This window comes from Peromyscus leucopus, chromosome 13 (assembly GCF_004664715.2).
Source record: "Peromyscus leucopus breed LL Stock chromosome 13, UCI_PerLeu_2.1, whole genome shotgun sequence".
Taxonomy (NCBI): Eukaryota; Metazoa; Chordata; class Mammalia; order Rodentia; family Cricetidae; genus Peromyscus; species Peromyscus leucopus.
The window spans coordinates 53,279,791-53,295,019 of NC_051074.1; the positions used below are offsets into that span (position 1 = coordinate 53,279,791).

Consider the following 15,229-nt stretch of genomic DNA (forward strand, 5'->3'; position numbering starts at 1 on the left):
CCAGGATTCAGTCCTGGCAGCTAATGAGGGAAGGGGATGAACTCACCGCATCTGTCTGCACCCACGCAAACCCTCTCCTTGTATCTTATTTTGTTGTTCTTCCCCTCACAAAAGCCCCTTGGAGGAGTTACTATCACCATTTCTCTGAAGAGGAAACTGTGTCACAGAGATGTAAAGTAGCTCCAGGGCCAAATATTTTAAAAAATTGGCCCGTCCAATTCCGAAAGTTGAACAGCTCCCATAATGCCCAGCTGCTGGCCACCGTGGAGCATGGGGAGGGAGGGGGAGATGGAGTGGTGTCGAAGGATCAGTTGGAACTGCTGAGTTTGAGGGGCTGGGGGCGGGGGAGTTGGGATTGGATCTGAGATTGGATTGGAGGGTAGTGGCTGGAGGAGGACCAGAAGGGTCGTGGGCCCTGGATCTCAGCAGCACAGTGTCTCTGTGTGTAAGACGTGAGGAAACCCACAGCAGGGCGAGGAATCTCAGCTTCTCCAGGCTCACCGTTTCTCTTTGCCTTCCGCCTGGAGACCCAGGAAGTGATTGACGTGTCACCTGGCTATAAACTTGTTCGAAATCGAGAGCAGATTTCGGTCACCTTGGGAGATGAGATGTTCAGTAGGAAAAAACACTCAGAATCGGACATCTTGAGCAAAGTCAAGTTTTCCAGGTAAAGTCTTTGGATCAACACCAGTTTCTCAGAGCTGGCTCTGCCCAGCTAGCCAGCCCAGCCTGGCCCCAGTAAATACCTGGATATCCACGTCCACGTCGCAGGTCCCTGCTCAGAAAACAGCCCAGCTAGCATGACTTACACTAAAGAGGAAAGCACTCCTGTCAGGGAGAGACAGGTGAAATATTCAAAAATAGTCTGGATTCTGAGTGTGGGAGTTAAGAGCAAAGCCAGTTTCTGGAAGACTGGAGTATGCATCTCTTTCTCCATCATAAGTGGTCCAAAAATGCCCATGGCTCAGGGAGATGCAGTTCGGGAGGTTCTGACCTGGCACGTCCCATCGAGCACCAGCCATTGCTCTTTCTCTGAAGCCCTCCTCTTTTGCGACCCTCTGATGTCATGCTCGTACCCATACATTTCAATTCTACCTCCCAGACCTCTCACTCACGTCTTCTGTTTCCCCGCTGTCCTTCCTGAATTCAGGCCTCTCACTCCTTACTGTAGGACTAGATGGCTTTCCCAGTGTCTCCTCCATCCAGCTTTAGTCTGCTGTGAGAAATATTGTTCTCAAGACACAGTGGCACACACCCTGTGTTGGAGTCCAGCTCCGGCCCGTCGAAGGGTTCTTGAGGGGAGGAGAGAGGAATGAGGAAGTATTAGAACTTAGAAACATAGAAGGAGACGATGAGAAAGACAGAGACACAGCATAGCTTCCGGAGGGCCCTGGATCAATATCCAGCTGCCTTAAGAGTTATTCTAATGGGCTTTTTTTTTTTTTTTTTTGGTTTTTCGAGACAGGGTTTCTCTGTGTAGCATTGCACCTTTCCTGGAACTCACTCTGTAGACCAGGCTGGCCTCGAACTCACAGAGATCCTCCTGCCTCTGCCTCCTGAGTGCTGGGATTAAAGACATGCACCATCACCGCCCAGCCTAATGGGCTTTTTATACACTGCCCAGGGGAGAGGCAAAAGACCTTGCCTTTTCAAGATCAAAGCACACCGCACAGCCAAGTGTAGACCCTTTCAAACACCTGGTAAACACGCCCATGGTCAAATCATCCCCTTATGCAGTCCTGCTGGGTAAAGCAAGCTCAGATTCTCTGACCCTGAGTAAGGTCTCACCAGAAAGCCTCTGTGGGCCCCCACAACCCTGAATACAGTACTGTGGGGAGAAGGAGGTTGTGGGAGCAGGGCCAGGTAGATCTCTGTTATTTGGAGACTAGCCTGATCTACATAGCAAGTTCCAGGACAGCCGGGGCTGTGTAGAGAGACCCTGTATCAAAAACACAAAAACAAACAAGAAAAGAGGCTGTTGTTCCAAAGGATCTGGAAAGATGTTCAGTTGATCAAGTTAGCTCCTGTCTCTCGAGTTCATGGAAGAAGCTGGGCATGGTGACACATGCCCATATCCTAGCACTCAGAGAATCCCTGGGGCTCATTGGCCACCTGAACTAGCTGAAACACCAGCTCTAGGTTCAGTGAGAAAGCCTGTCTCATAAAAGAAGGTGGAAAGTAACAGAGGAAGACACTTAACATTGACCCCTGGCCTCCGTGTGCACACACGTGCATGCACCCGAACACACACTCAAATATACCATACATAAGCACACACAGATAGGCAGCCACTTGTGGCTACATAGAAAGGCAGCCTCTAAACTGTTGGCAGTGATTACCTCCGGGAAGGGTTGGGGATGAGGTCATGCCATGGAGGCCAGGGAGTTACTGATCTGAGAGTCACACCCCCGCTTCTCATTGAGTCAGTATGTGTGTGTGTCGAGGGGGGCAGAGATCAGCCTCTGTTTTCTCTTTCCTGCTCAACCCACCACCCTCTGAGGGAGGGAATGGGTCCTATGCCCACAGTCTATGTAGCATCCATAGCTGCCTCTTGGTCTCATAAGGAAGCTGTCCTCAGTTGTGGCAGAATGAAACCGGCCATGCTTAGTTGGTTCCCGGCTAAAGCTGTGAATATTGTTCACAGTGAAGATCATGTATAAAAGACAAAGGTTTTCTATTTTTCAACTTCCTTGTTCCCTCGCTTCTCCTACATCCTTTCTCCTGTTTTCCCACCTGACACCGTCTCTGGGCCAAGAGAAGAATGGAGGACACCAAGAAAATGAAACCTTGAGAACTCCCTCGCAGCTCCACGGCAGAGTCCTGTTCCCCGACCCGCAGCTGAATAGTTCACCAGTGTCATGGTAGCCCTCGACACAAACACACTTTTTAACACACACACACACACACACACACACACACACACACACACACACACACACCAGGTATGGTGGACCACACCTTTGATCCCTGCCCTTGAGAAGCCGAGGAAGGTGGATTTCTGTGAGTTTAAGGTCAGCCTTGTCTACAGAGTGAGTTGAGTTCCAGGACAGCCAGGGATGTCACACAGAGAAACCCTGTCTCAAAAAAAAAAAAAAGGAAACACTGTATTGCTGTATAACCCAGGCTGGACACAGACTCACTATCCTCCTGTCCTTGAGTGCTGAATAGCAGACATGAAGACATGACAGGTGCCTCGCACACATACACATGTAAGCCTCCTCTCGGTCCCATCCATGGCCATCCCTGGTCTCCGGCTGGCTTTCAGCATGAGTCTTCCCAGGCTTTCCCATTTCCTAACCCTCTGCACATCTCCCTCTTGCATTCAACTAGCGACAACCAGACTCTGCTCAGTGTCCGACACACTCACTCTTACTTCTCTTCTGCTCAGCAGGACACCACACTGCCCTGACCATTTCCAGCTTGTAGCTGGAAGTTTTCTCCAGTCCTGCCCGCGCTCCCCCACCACCCCGGCCCGCCGAAGTCCTGTAGCCACTTATAAAATAATCAGTCAGAAGCTTATATTAATTATAACTGCTTGGCCATTAGCTCAGGCTTATTACTGACTAGCTCTTACACTTAAATCAACCCACAATTCTTAATCTATGTTTTGCCACGTGTTCTGTGGCTTACCAGTCTGCTGGCATGTTGTTGCTCCTTTGGTGGCAGCTGGCGTCTCCTCTCTCCTGCCTTTCTACTTCCTCTCTCTCCAGTTGGAATGTCCCGCCTAACCTTATTCTGCCTCAGCATTGGCCAAACAGCTTTATTTATCAACCAATCAGAGCAACACACATTCCCAGCCTACAGAAAGACATCCCACAGCCCCAGCTAGCTCCCCTTAAGGTCCAACCACGCCACTATGAAATGCCTTATTCAGGACCACCCTCCACTGCTGCATCCCCATGCCACAGTGGTGGAGTAGGCACGAGGCAGACCTGGGTTAGGCAGCCTGGGGTCCGGCTGGCATGAAGAAGGCGCTCTGGGTGACAGAAGTGTTTGCCCCACAGGACGGATATCATTTCGGACCTGGAGGAGCAGATCTCCGAGTTGACGGCGGTCATAGAACAAATGAACAGAGACCACCAGTCTGCCCAGAAGCTAGTGAGTGATCCTTGCCTTGACCACACCCTCAGGACTCACACTTTCAGGGCACCTGCGTGCCAGGCAACGAGACAGGCACTTGGCTGTAGTGAGCCATGCTATCCGGGCACAGGACTCCACCACAAAGAGGACTGTGCACTGAGCAGTATTTCTCTGCCTGCATCCTCGTCCATATCTAAACACTCAAAGACGTTCCATTCCAGAGGTCCTCCGGGTGCCTCTGGGTATGTGGTGACACTGTCTTCTCCACACTCGGGTCACTGATTACTCCCCCTCTGGCCTTTGGCGTGGATACAGCTGCAGAGGTTGCCAGGCTATTGCTAACGACCCCAGCATGGAGGATGTTGTGCAAAAGCTTCTAGGAAGCCCCCGGCGTCCACTCTCTGTTACTCTTTTTTTTTTTTTTTTTTTTTTTTTTTTTTTGGTTTTCCGAGACAGGGTTTCTCTGTGTAGCTTTGTGCCTTTCCTGGAGCTCACTTGGTAGCCCAGGCTGGCCTCGAACTCACAGAGATCCGCCTGGCTCTGCCTCCCGAGTGCTGGGATTAAAGGCGTGCGCCACCAACACCCGGCCACTCTCTGTTACTCTTAAGCTCTCAGTGTCCATTCTTCAGAAGCAGCTGGAGTCCTTTCAGTCTTGATGTGACATTGTTAACATTTTGGTCATCAGGTCCAATTTGATCCCTTTTCCCCCAGCTCAGACAGGTGTACCTGGTGACCAGGCTGGAATGACAGACCAGAGCCACACTCGGGAGCATGCACCCTGGTGTTATTGAAGTGGACCTGTGAGGGCTCTACCTCCCCAAAGCAGCCTCTCAGGCTGCTTGGTCCCAGGCTGTCTGAATCTGACAGTGAGCTGCCTCCTGACCAGGCTGAGACCTTTCCCACCTCCAAACTCTGCCAGTTTGCTGGCTCCTGCTGACAGGAAACTGAGGTCTGAAACTGAGGTCTGAGCTTCAGGCAAATTCACGGTTGACTCTCGAGCCCAAGCCCAAAGGAAGGCAGCTTTAGAGACTGGCTTTATTGGGGGGGGGGGTGTGTATTGAAATTAGTACTACTTGTGAACAGCTCATTTGTAGTGTGACCTTCGAGAGGTCTCTGTGTGGCATTCAGGATGACAGCGGGTGGTCAGGGATAAGATGTTATTTTAGAAGAGTTATTAACACCACAGACAGACAGACAACGGCAGGCAGAGACTCTGAGGAATTCATGCCCCATTACCTCAGCACACTGGGACTCTGAAGAGGAGCCCGGCCCACAGTATGGAGGAGAGGGTTCTTCTCAAAGGAGCCAGCAGCCAAGACTCCCCAGCTGGAAGCGAGGAGGAGAGTGGGGGGGGGATGTGTGGCCACAGGGAGCCCCTTGGTGTGATTGCGGTCTGACAGTCGGTTCTTGTGACTCTTCCAGCCAAGCCTGTGGCTAAATAAGTGACCCCCAAGTGTGAAGGAACAGAGGGCACCCGGCCCGGTGACAGGCCCCACCATGACTAGGCAGGGGACAGTCAGCAGCCCCGCCCACTCTCAGTGTGTGCTCTCCGCACTGCGGAGCCCACCCTGGAGAGACTGAGGCATGCACCCCCCCCCCCTGATTGGAGGGGCTGCGGAGATGCCGGTGAGAGCCGGCTGGAGCCCCCTCTGCCACGCTGTTAACACCCGCCCCATTTCCAGCTCTCCCAAGAGATGGATGTCCGCTGCAGTGAAATGAAACAGAAGTTTGAAAGTGAGAGCAGGTAGGCTTCCTGGCGCAGGCCCTGTGTGTGCGAAGCCCGGGCAGGGTGCGAGTTCCCCGGGGTGCCAAGGGCAGCGGGTGACGGTGTGTGAGAGGTGTGTCTGCAGAGAGCCGCTAAGATGAAGCGGTTGATGTTTTGCGTCTCCTGCTTTTGCAACATGCATCCTTTTCGTTTCCGCTGTCATACGTCTGTTGATGGGCTGCTGAGAAAAGCCGGGTTTTTGTCCTCCACGAAGCTTTGTCGCACGCGATTTGCTGTGAGCACATTCTCCCTCCTCTCCTCGCGTCCTCTCTCTCTTCCTCTTTCCCCGCTCTTAGCTCAGGGCCTGTGGGAGGAGGGCGTGAGAAGGACCGGTGTCATCTGTGCGGGGGAAGACGCTTCCTGGTGCAGAGACGTGCCCCTGGTGCCCATCCACAGCCACTCGTTTGTAATTGCTTTCTTATTCTTGAGAACAACTTTAGGTTCTTGACGAAATCAGAGAGTCTGGACTCTGAACGCTGTGCACAATCGCCGCATTATAGAACCAACCTGTGTTGTGTCAACAGATGAGATTTTAAAAATGCTGTTCTGCCTCCAAAGAGAGGGAAATCTCCTCAATTGTTGACGGCACGGAGAGAAGGGAGGGCGTGAAACAAGCCAGGCAGAGGCAAATGACTGTGTTCTCACTTGTGCTGGGAGCCTAAACCTCACGGAAAACAGAACAGGGGCAAGTGGTTACTTAGGCTAGCCCGTGAGAGGTGAGGGTCCACGTGTACAGAATGTGGGTCGGTGCTTCCAACGGGCCTGAGGACCTGGGTTTCATCTCCAGGACCCACGTGATAGAGGGAGGAGACTGAGTCCCTGCAGTTATCCTCCGGCCTCCATGCATGCCATATATACATATATATACATATATACATACATACACATACACACATACAACCATACACACACACACACACCATATACACACCATACACACACACCATACATACACACACATACACATACCATACACACATACACACACATATATACCATACACACACACACATACACATCATACACACACTCACACACCATACACACACACCATACACACATACAACCATACACACACACACCATACACACACATACCATACACACACACACACACACACACACATCATACACACTAATTAAATAAATGTAGTGAAAATGTTTTAAGGCGTAAAAAAATCTCAGACTGGAGAAATGTTTTTCAAAGAGCTTTCCAGGCCTTAGAATAGTAATGCTATTGTGCGCTTCATTTTTGATGAGCACATTTGAAGGCTGGCGAGATGGTTCAGTGGTTAGGAGCACCAATGCTCTGGCAGAAGGTCTGGGTTTGGTTCCCAGCACTGGTGCCGTGGCCCACAACTGTCACTCCAGTTCCAGGGGAGCCAACACCCTCTGGCCTCTGCGGGTACCACACTCACTTATACAAACACACACATGGGAACAAAATTAAGAACCAAAAACAAAAACTTTTTTTAAAAAGAAGTGAATTCCAAATATTTTCACCCCCCCCAAAAAAAAGAAAAGAAAAGAAATTAACTATTGAGTTGATGGATGTGTCAACTAGATTGATTTAATTATTACACCGTACTCATTAATTAGAACAGCGTGTTTTACGCTGTAAGTATCTGGAATATAAATCATCATTTAAGCAAAACTGAAATCCTGAGACAGCACCCTATATGAGCCACAGTATCTTACATATGCAGTGATGTGTATATTTATTTGTTTCATTATTTTTTTAGCAGTTTAAAGTTTACGGCAAAATTACTAGAAACGAACAGCGTACCCACACACCCCTTCTGCCCCTTCCCATAGCCTCCTTCATTTTCAGCGGCCCTGAAAGATGGACATTTGTCACAGCTGATGCGCCTGCATGGATACATCATTGTCACATGCTTGGGGGCCACTCTGGGTGCAGAACATTCTGTGTGTGTGTGGACGTGAATTCACCGTGAGAGTGTTGCACGTAGTGGTTGCACTATTACCTTGATATATGCCACTTACTGGCCCCCTCCCAAGGCAACGCCTAGAAACCACTGATTGGTTTATTGTCTCCGGTTTTTCTCACATCAGCTGATGTTGGAATAACACAGCGTGTAGTCTTCGCAGATCAGCCTTTTTCCTGTAGTGACGCGTGTTTGTTTCTTCATGTTTGTTTCTGACTCACGGCCTGGAGACTCTCACTTTTTTGCCCAAACACTGTCAGCATAGGAACCCTGGCATGGCCCTTCTGTAAGTGAGCTGCAAGAAGCAGGGACTGCGGACTGCTGAGGCGTGGCCCAGGCCCTTGCCCAAGCTCTGTGACTGTAGGAAATGTCTCACTCTGGATAGAGGCCAGGAGAATGCTCCGGGAAATGAGGGCCCCACCTTGATAAGAATGTGTGTGTGTGTGTGTGTGTGTGTGTGTGTGTGTGTGTGTGTGTGGTCAGTGCAACAGCTCAACTCTGGACTTTGTGTGTGTGTATGTGTGTGTGTGGTCAGTGCAACAGCTCAACTCTGGACTTCTTTGTAAGTGTGTGTGTGTGTGTGTGTGTGTGTGTGTGTGTGTTCAGTGCAACAGCTCAACTCTGGACTTCTTCTAAGTGTGTGTGTGTGTGTGTGTGTGTGTGGTCAGTGCAACAGCTCAGCTCTGGACTTCTTTGTAAGTGTGTGTGTGTGTGTGTGTGTGTGTGTGTGTGTGTGGTCAGTGCAACAGCTCAACTCTGGAGTGTGTGTGTGTGTGTGTGTGTGCGCACGCGTGCACGCGCACACTTGGTCACAGTGTGCCTGGCACCGTAGACGACCACTTTGGAAGTTCTTTCCTTCCACCATGGCTTCCGGGGATCAGTTCAGTTTCTTGGGTGCCATGGCAAGCACCTGTCCCTGTTGAGCCGACTTGCTGACACCACATCTCTCCTCACCCGTTGTCCCACAGCGATCTCAAAAAGGCTCACAGGGTGGAGCTTGAGAAGTTAGAGAGCAGCTACAAAGACGCGCTGAAGGTGGAGAAGGCACAAGCCCAAGAGAAACTAGGTACCGTCGGGTCCTGGGAGGGAGCCTGGGAAAGGCGCCGAGTCCCATGGCCGTGGTTGGCACAGCCCGGTGTCTAGATTTCCTTTCTGAAGCTCAGGGGGATGCGGGTGACTAAGGATGACACAGGAAGTGGGGGGCGGGGGGGGCGGGGAGCTATGTCCTTGCTTTTCTCTGAAAATCTGCTTTATTCCGTGAAGTGAGAATGTGAAATATTTTAAGTGCTTTTTAAAGTTTTAAATTATAATATCATTATGACTTCTTCAGGTTTTCTCACATGTAAAATGGCAGTATTTGAGTACATCCTAATGGACATATTGTTTTTGCAAGACTCTGCGGTGGGTGGGGCTGTCCTGACTGGATCTCACCGCTTACACTGCCCTTGGGAAGAGCAGTGTGTGCATCCTTCAGATTCTGGGATTATAGACTAATGCCCACGGAAAGAAGGAGAAACTCTACACTATAGAGTCTATAATCCTTCATTTTAAGTTAGTGTCTTATTTATACTTCGCTTGTTTTCCAATTTCCTATAGAGAATGTGTGGTTTTCAGAACCATGGTGAAGGGATAAATGCTACTGAAAGGACAAACAGACGCACACGCATCCTGGGAGGTATTGCTCTTTCCTACAGACAAGGATTTACTCCCAGGGGTTCTTACTAAAATGGCTGAACAGAGCATGTGAGTTCCAGTATCTCTGAGAAACATTTTTGTCAAAAAGTACCAGGCCCCTCCTCCAGAGGCTCTTCATCAGTCGGTTCAGGCAGCATCAACATCTGGGTTTTTAGCTTCCAGAGTGACTGGGGAGTCATATGACGGATTTCATCACCTCAGGAAGAGCTGGGGTGTGGTGCTGAGGAGGCCACATGGGATTTGGGAAGTGTGCCTGGCAGAAATCGTAATGCCGTCGTTTTCTTTTCTTCCAGAGGAGATGGGCAAAGAATATAAGTATCTGAAGAATATGTTTCACATGTATCAGGTGAGAGCCTCGGAGCTGTGTGGGAGATTCTGAGAGGACAAATCAAGGCTCTTTCCTGGCTGACAGCCTGAGACTGAATCCTGATCTGTAGAGATTCTAACATTTCTTCCACCACACGGTCGGTCACTACTGTACCCAGCAGGAAGCGTCCGTGCTTGACAAACTGGCCATGCACATCTGCAGAGGCCTGTTGAAAGCAATGTTCGTGGTCATCAAAGGAATTGCTGTTGACTGTTTTTCAGACCGGAAGAGGAAGAAGACTAGGGCTGGAAAGGTGGCTCAGCAGTTAAGAGCACTGGCTGCTCTTCTCGATGTGGGAGACCAGCCCCAATACCCCCTCCCCCCGGCCCCAGGGTACTCTTGAGGAGAGAGGGATAAGAGATTTAGATAGAAATATAGAGGGGAGAGAGACAGACAGAAACACAGGATAGCCTCGGGAGGGCCCGGATCAATATCCACCAGCCCCTTCTGTCTCTTCTAAAGGGCTATTTATAGGAAAGCCAAGGGGTGGAGCAAAAGACACCCCCGCCCCCAAGCACAGACAAGTACAGACCCTTTCAAACACCTAGTGACCATGCATGTGGTCAAGGGCCACCCTCTAATGCAGCCCTGCTGGGTAAAGCAAGCTCAGATCTCATGAGGAAACCTTTGTGGGCCTCCACATCCAGAGCACCCAGATTCAGTTCCCAGCACCCACATGGTGGTCCAAAACCATGTGTAACTAACAGTTCCAGGGGATCCACTGCCCTCTTCTGACCTCCACAGACACCAAGCACACACATAGTGCACAGACATACATGCAGGCAAAACATTTATACACATAAAACAAGTAAATCTGGGGGTTTTAGTGGAAATAACCAACAACAACAACACCAAAAAGAACTGTCACTCCCCAGAGGTAACCCCTACAAATACCTGCACTGTGTCTTAACTTTCACTGAGACCATGGTAAAGCAAACCTATGTGCATTTTTGTATCTTCTTCTCATTGGGCATGTTAGTGCCTTTCCTTCCTTTCCTGTTCCTGCGATCCTAATGAACACACCTCTGGGATCTCACTGTCCCCTTCCCATTGGCCATGAGCTATTTCTATCCTTGCTGAACATATTTAATCCTAGCAGTGGAGGGCTGGTCAAAGGACTGAACCTAATTAATGCCTTTCACAGATTTGGCCAAATTGCCATCTAAAAAGTCTGTCTCATTCTACCTCCCATGAGCTCAGAGCGGGAGTCGTTTCAGAACACAGCCCGTTCTAGATTACTAATTCATGTGGAAGAGCCCAGCCCACGGTGGGTGGGGCCACCTCTGGGCAGGTGGGCCTGGGGTGTGTATAAAAGCAGGCTGGACAAACCAGAGGAGCAAGTCAGTGAGCAACTCTCCTCCATGGCATTTTTGCCAGTTCTTGCCTTGAGATCCCGCGCTGACTTCCCTCCGTGATGGATGTAACGGGGAAGTATAAGCCAAATAGACCCTTTCCTGACCAAGTTGCTTTTGATCGGAGCAATAGACCATGAAACAGGACAATTCCCCAAACTTGATGAAGTCCCAGAGTTGGAGCCCTCTTACAGGGAGGTGCAGAATTGGATGGAATTCTCTGATACAGAGAACCTTACCTGTCTTCAAAGAAAGTCAGATCCAGCTTGGCAAATGCTGTTCGTAGATGGCCCCTGACCCCGGGGCTTATCCCCGCTCTCCACTGAGCTTAGCTGGAATTGTTTTCCTTCAGTATCATCCACACAGGGGCCCTCGGCGAGGCCCCAGCACCGTGCTGAGCTCCGGAGGGTGCGGTCACTGTCTCGGCGGGGTCCCCATGCTATAGCCTCTTTTCATAGCGCCCCTGCGCCTCCACAGGACAGCATTTACGATGAAATGGAAGATAAGTGGTCAAAGCGGAAGGCGGAATGGGAGAAGGATGAGAAGCTGGAGCGGGAAAAGATCCTGTTACAACAGAGTGAGTACCGCAGAGGCCGCTCAACAAAAGAAGCCTGCTGTCAGTCTCAACCTTGACTCTAGGGGCCCTGGGTTTACCCAGGGTGAAAGGCCAGAGGCTGAACTTCCTGGATGAAGGGTGCCTTGAGTTACTAAGAAAGACGGACAATGAAGGCAAGGCTTTTTTTTTTTTTTTTTTTTTTAAATTCCAGACACATGAATCAAGGGATCCAAAACTTTCATGTTCTCCCATCACGGGCAGGAACAAATATGGGAATTGGGACCTCTAAAGAAATATAGAACCAGGCGGCTATGGCCCACACCTTTAATCTCAGCACTTAGGAGGCTGAGCCAGGCAGATCTCTGTGAGTTTGAGGCCAGCCTGGTCTACAGAGCGAGATCCAGGATAGCCAAGGCTGTTACACAGAGAAAATCTGTCTCGAAAAACCAAAAAAAGGAAAAAGAAATATAGAATCCAGAATCCTAAAATTCCAGAAGGAATTCTTGAATTAGAATTAAGTTATTCAGTGTGTATGTGTTGGGGGTAGTGGGGGGATGGGGGATGGGGAAAGAGCAGCCTTCTCCTGACAGCCTGTGTCTTCCACATCTCCTACAATAGAAGCCATGACTGGTAAGTATTTTCAGTATTTCTGACACTTGACTAGAGCTTAGCTCATACAAAGCACCCCACAGTTGTGGCTCTCACCCGCTGAGCTTCCTAGGAAAGGAAATTGGAAGATGCAGAAATTGTTACTGGATCTAGATAGAGGTCTAATGGGGACAGGTGTGAGCCTTCTACACACCCAGTCCGCATCCTATGCCAACTCCATTCACTGTACAGTTACTGGTTAAAATCCAATCGGTCACTTAACTGCAAAGGCTTCTGGGAAAGTCAGCTCCCCTAATAAGGACTGCCCAGGCGCGGCAGCAAAAGGATGCTGGAGTTGAAGCTGGGAATGAGATCTGGAGTTACATCTGCTTAGGGCTTTGCCTGGAATACTGCAGCGCCAGAAGAGTACCACACTGGAAAAAAAAGGGGGGGGCCTCCGTCAGGGTGCAACCCCAGTTAGGTTTACATCATGTAGCCCAGACGAGAGTTACTGGGTCAGCCCAGAGACACCCACCCACCCATCCCTGCAGCTGGGTACTGGGGCTCCGCCGCCAGGTCTTCCAGCCTGGGAACAGTGAATCTACCTCTGCCCTGGGGCTAGGCGTGAACTTTGATTATGAACAATGTGGCTAGCCAAGAGCTTTAATGAAGAAGATGCCTGAGAAAGCATAGTCATGACTCCAGCAGAGGAAACAGAACAAGCCGCAGCTAGAAACTAAACCACACACCGAAGAACTGAGATACTGCCCTGTGGCTGTAAGAACTGAGATAATCCGTGTGGCTGCTGTTGAGCCCACAGGAAGACGCCCCTCTCCCCTGCTGAGGGTCGGAGCTCAAGCTGAAAGGTTCTCAGCTTGAGTCAAATATAGAACTGCTTCTGATTTCAGTTGCTCTGGCTTTCTGACCTGCTTTCCCCATGTTCATGCACAAAGCTGCCCTGTTTTCTCTCCTCCACAGAACATAAGATGACCAAGAAGTTTGAGTTAGAGTCGGAAGAAGAAAAGAAGAAAATGAATGACTCCTTCAGCGCCCTCTTTGAGAACTTCACTCGCGAGAAAGAGGTAACGGGATGCTCACAGTGGAGGGTGTGGTCCAGGTGGCGCATGCAGCTGAGTCCGCTGAGCCTACATCCTTAGATGACTTCTTGTCCCCAACAGACATGCGCCTCCTTGTCCAACTTTCCTGGAAATACATGCAAAAAGAATGATGGTTCTAGTTTGCTTTTGGTGGCTGTGATAAATCATGACTGAAAACCATTTGAAGGAAAGGGATTTATTTCATCTTACAGGTTGCGGTCCATCATCAACTTCTAATGCAGGCAATCAAGGCAGGAACTTTAGAAGGAACCACAGAGGAACACTGCTTACAGGCTTTCTTACTTACTGAACACTTTCATGTTCAGCTGCTTTTCTTATCCAGCCCAGACCCACCTGCCTAGAGATGTTACCACCCACCACAGGCTGGACCATCCTACATCGATTGGCGGTCGAGAAAATGCCCCCTAGGCATGCCCACCAGCTGACCTGATGGAGGCAACCCCCAAACTGATACCCACTCAAGTCCCTCTGGGCTCTGTCAAGGGGACAGCTGAAGCCAAGTAGGAGAATGATCACCCTGGGGTCCGTTATAGCCAGGCACTCTTACCACAGGATTTTTGGAATGCAAGTTACAGTTCGTAGGATATAGCAGTACACTAAATATGTAAAGCCTCTCAAGGTCCATGGTTTGCCAACCTTGCATCTCTGAATGCCGCCCCAGCCCTTTCTATAGATGAAGGAAAAGACATTAGTGTCAACTAGTCAAGTCAGTTTGGTCACGTACCACCCCTAGTAAACGAAAATAGCTACCTAAGCCGAGCAGTGGTGGCGCATGCCTTTAATCCCAGCACTCGGGAGGCAGAGCCAGGTGGATCTCTGTGAGTTTGAGGCCAGCCTGATCTACAGAGCGAGATCCAGGACAGGCACCAAAACTACACACAGAAACCCTGTCTCAAAAAAAAAAAAAAAAAGAAAAGAAAAAAGAAAAAGAAAAGAAAAGAAAAAGAAAGAAAGTAGCTACCTAAAATCTAAAGTAAGAGACAATACAAACAGCCGAGAGCCAGTAAGAAAGTTCTCGACAAGATTTTCCCAAACAGATGGACACTGACTAAGCAGAGATATGTTAGTGTCAGCCCCAAACACTTCACATGCCTGGTCCCTGAGCTTTTGGATACACTAAAGGATTGCTGGCAGCGGATGTCGTCACATTAGCGGGGTAGAACTCTGTAACCGTGGTCACCATCAGCCAGCCAGAATGCCTCCCAAGCAGGACAGAGGACCATTCTGGGATCTAGTCTGAGGCATCACTCCTAAGTCTACAAGCTGTAAGCTTTCTTAGATTCCTCCATCCTTTTTTGTGCAAAATGGAGAGTTTTGCAATATTTGGGATATTTTGAATATTTCATTTGTGTGTGTGTATGTGTGTGTGTGTGTGTGTGTGTGTGTGTGTGTGAGTGAGTGAGTGTGCGCGCGCATTTCTAACCATAATGCTAATTCCTCTTCCATTTCCATCACACCTGTCCCAGACGACAGCTCTTTTGGTTTCTACCATCATGGACTAGATTTATCATTAGTTTTTGTGTTGTTAAAAAAACAAAAACAAAAACCTGTGGGTTTTGTTGTAGTAGCATAATTTGTTAAAAAAAATAAACACAAACACAGTTGTTAGTCATCCTGCAAAATGTCAAAATCAACCTTAAAAAGTTTGTAAAAACTAAATGTAGGCAATATCCTCCTCCATGAACCTCTAAGGACAATGAGGACACCAAGACAAAGGCTGGTGCTTGTCAATCCTCACACAACTGAGCAGCAGGTTTTTTAAC

The 15,229-nt window shown here is 49.4% G+C and overlaps 1 protein-coding gene across 1 annotated transcript in view; it reads left to right on the forward strand.

Annotated features, from left to right (window-relative positions):
* Flacc1 (flagellum associated containing coiled-coil domains 1) overlaps positions 1-15,229 on the forward strand; it is a 30,761-nt gene that overhangs the window by 6,200 nt on the left and 9,332 nt on the right. The window contains exons 5-11 of the mRNA XM_028885689.2: positions 528-667; positions 4,005-4,098; positions 5,763-5,824; positions 8,759-8,856; positions 9,779-9,831; positions 11,682-11,781; positions 13,327-13,430. Of these exons, the coding sequence (XP_028741522.1) occupies positions 528-667; positions 4,005-4,098; positions 5,763-5,824; positions 8,759-8,856; positions 9,779-9,831; positions 11,682-11,781; positions 13,327-13,430 (651 nt within the window). The remainder of the gene's footprint in view (positions 1-527; positions 668-4,004; positions 4,099-5,762; positions 5,825-8,758; positions 8,857-9,778; positions 9,832-11,681; positions 11,782-13,326; positions 13,431-15,229) is intronic.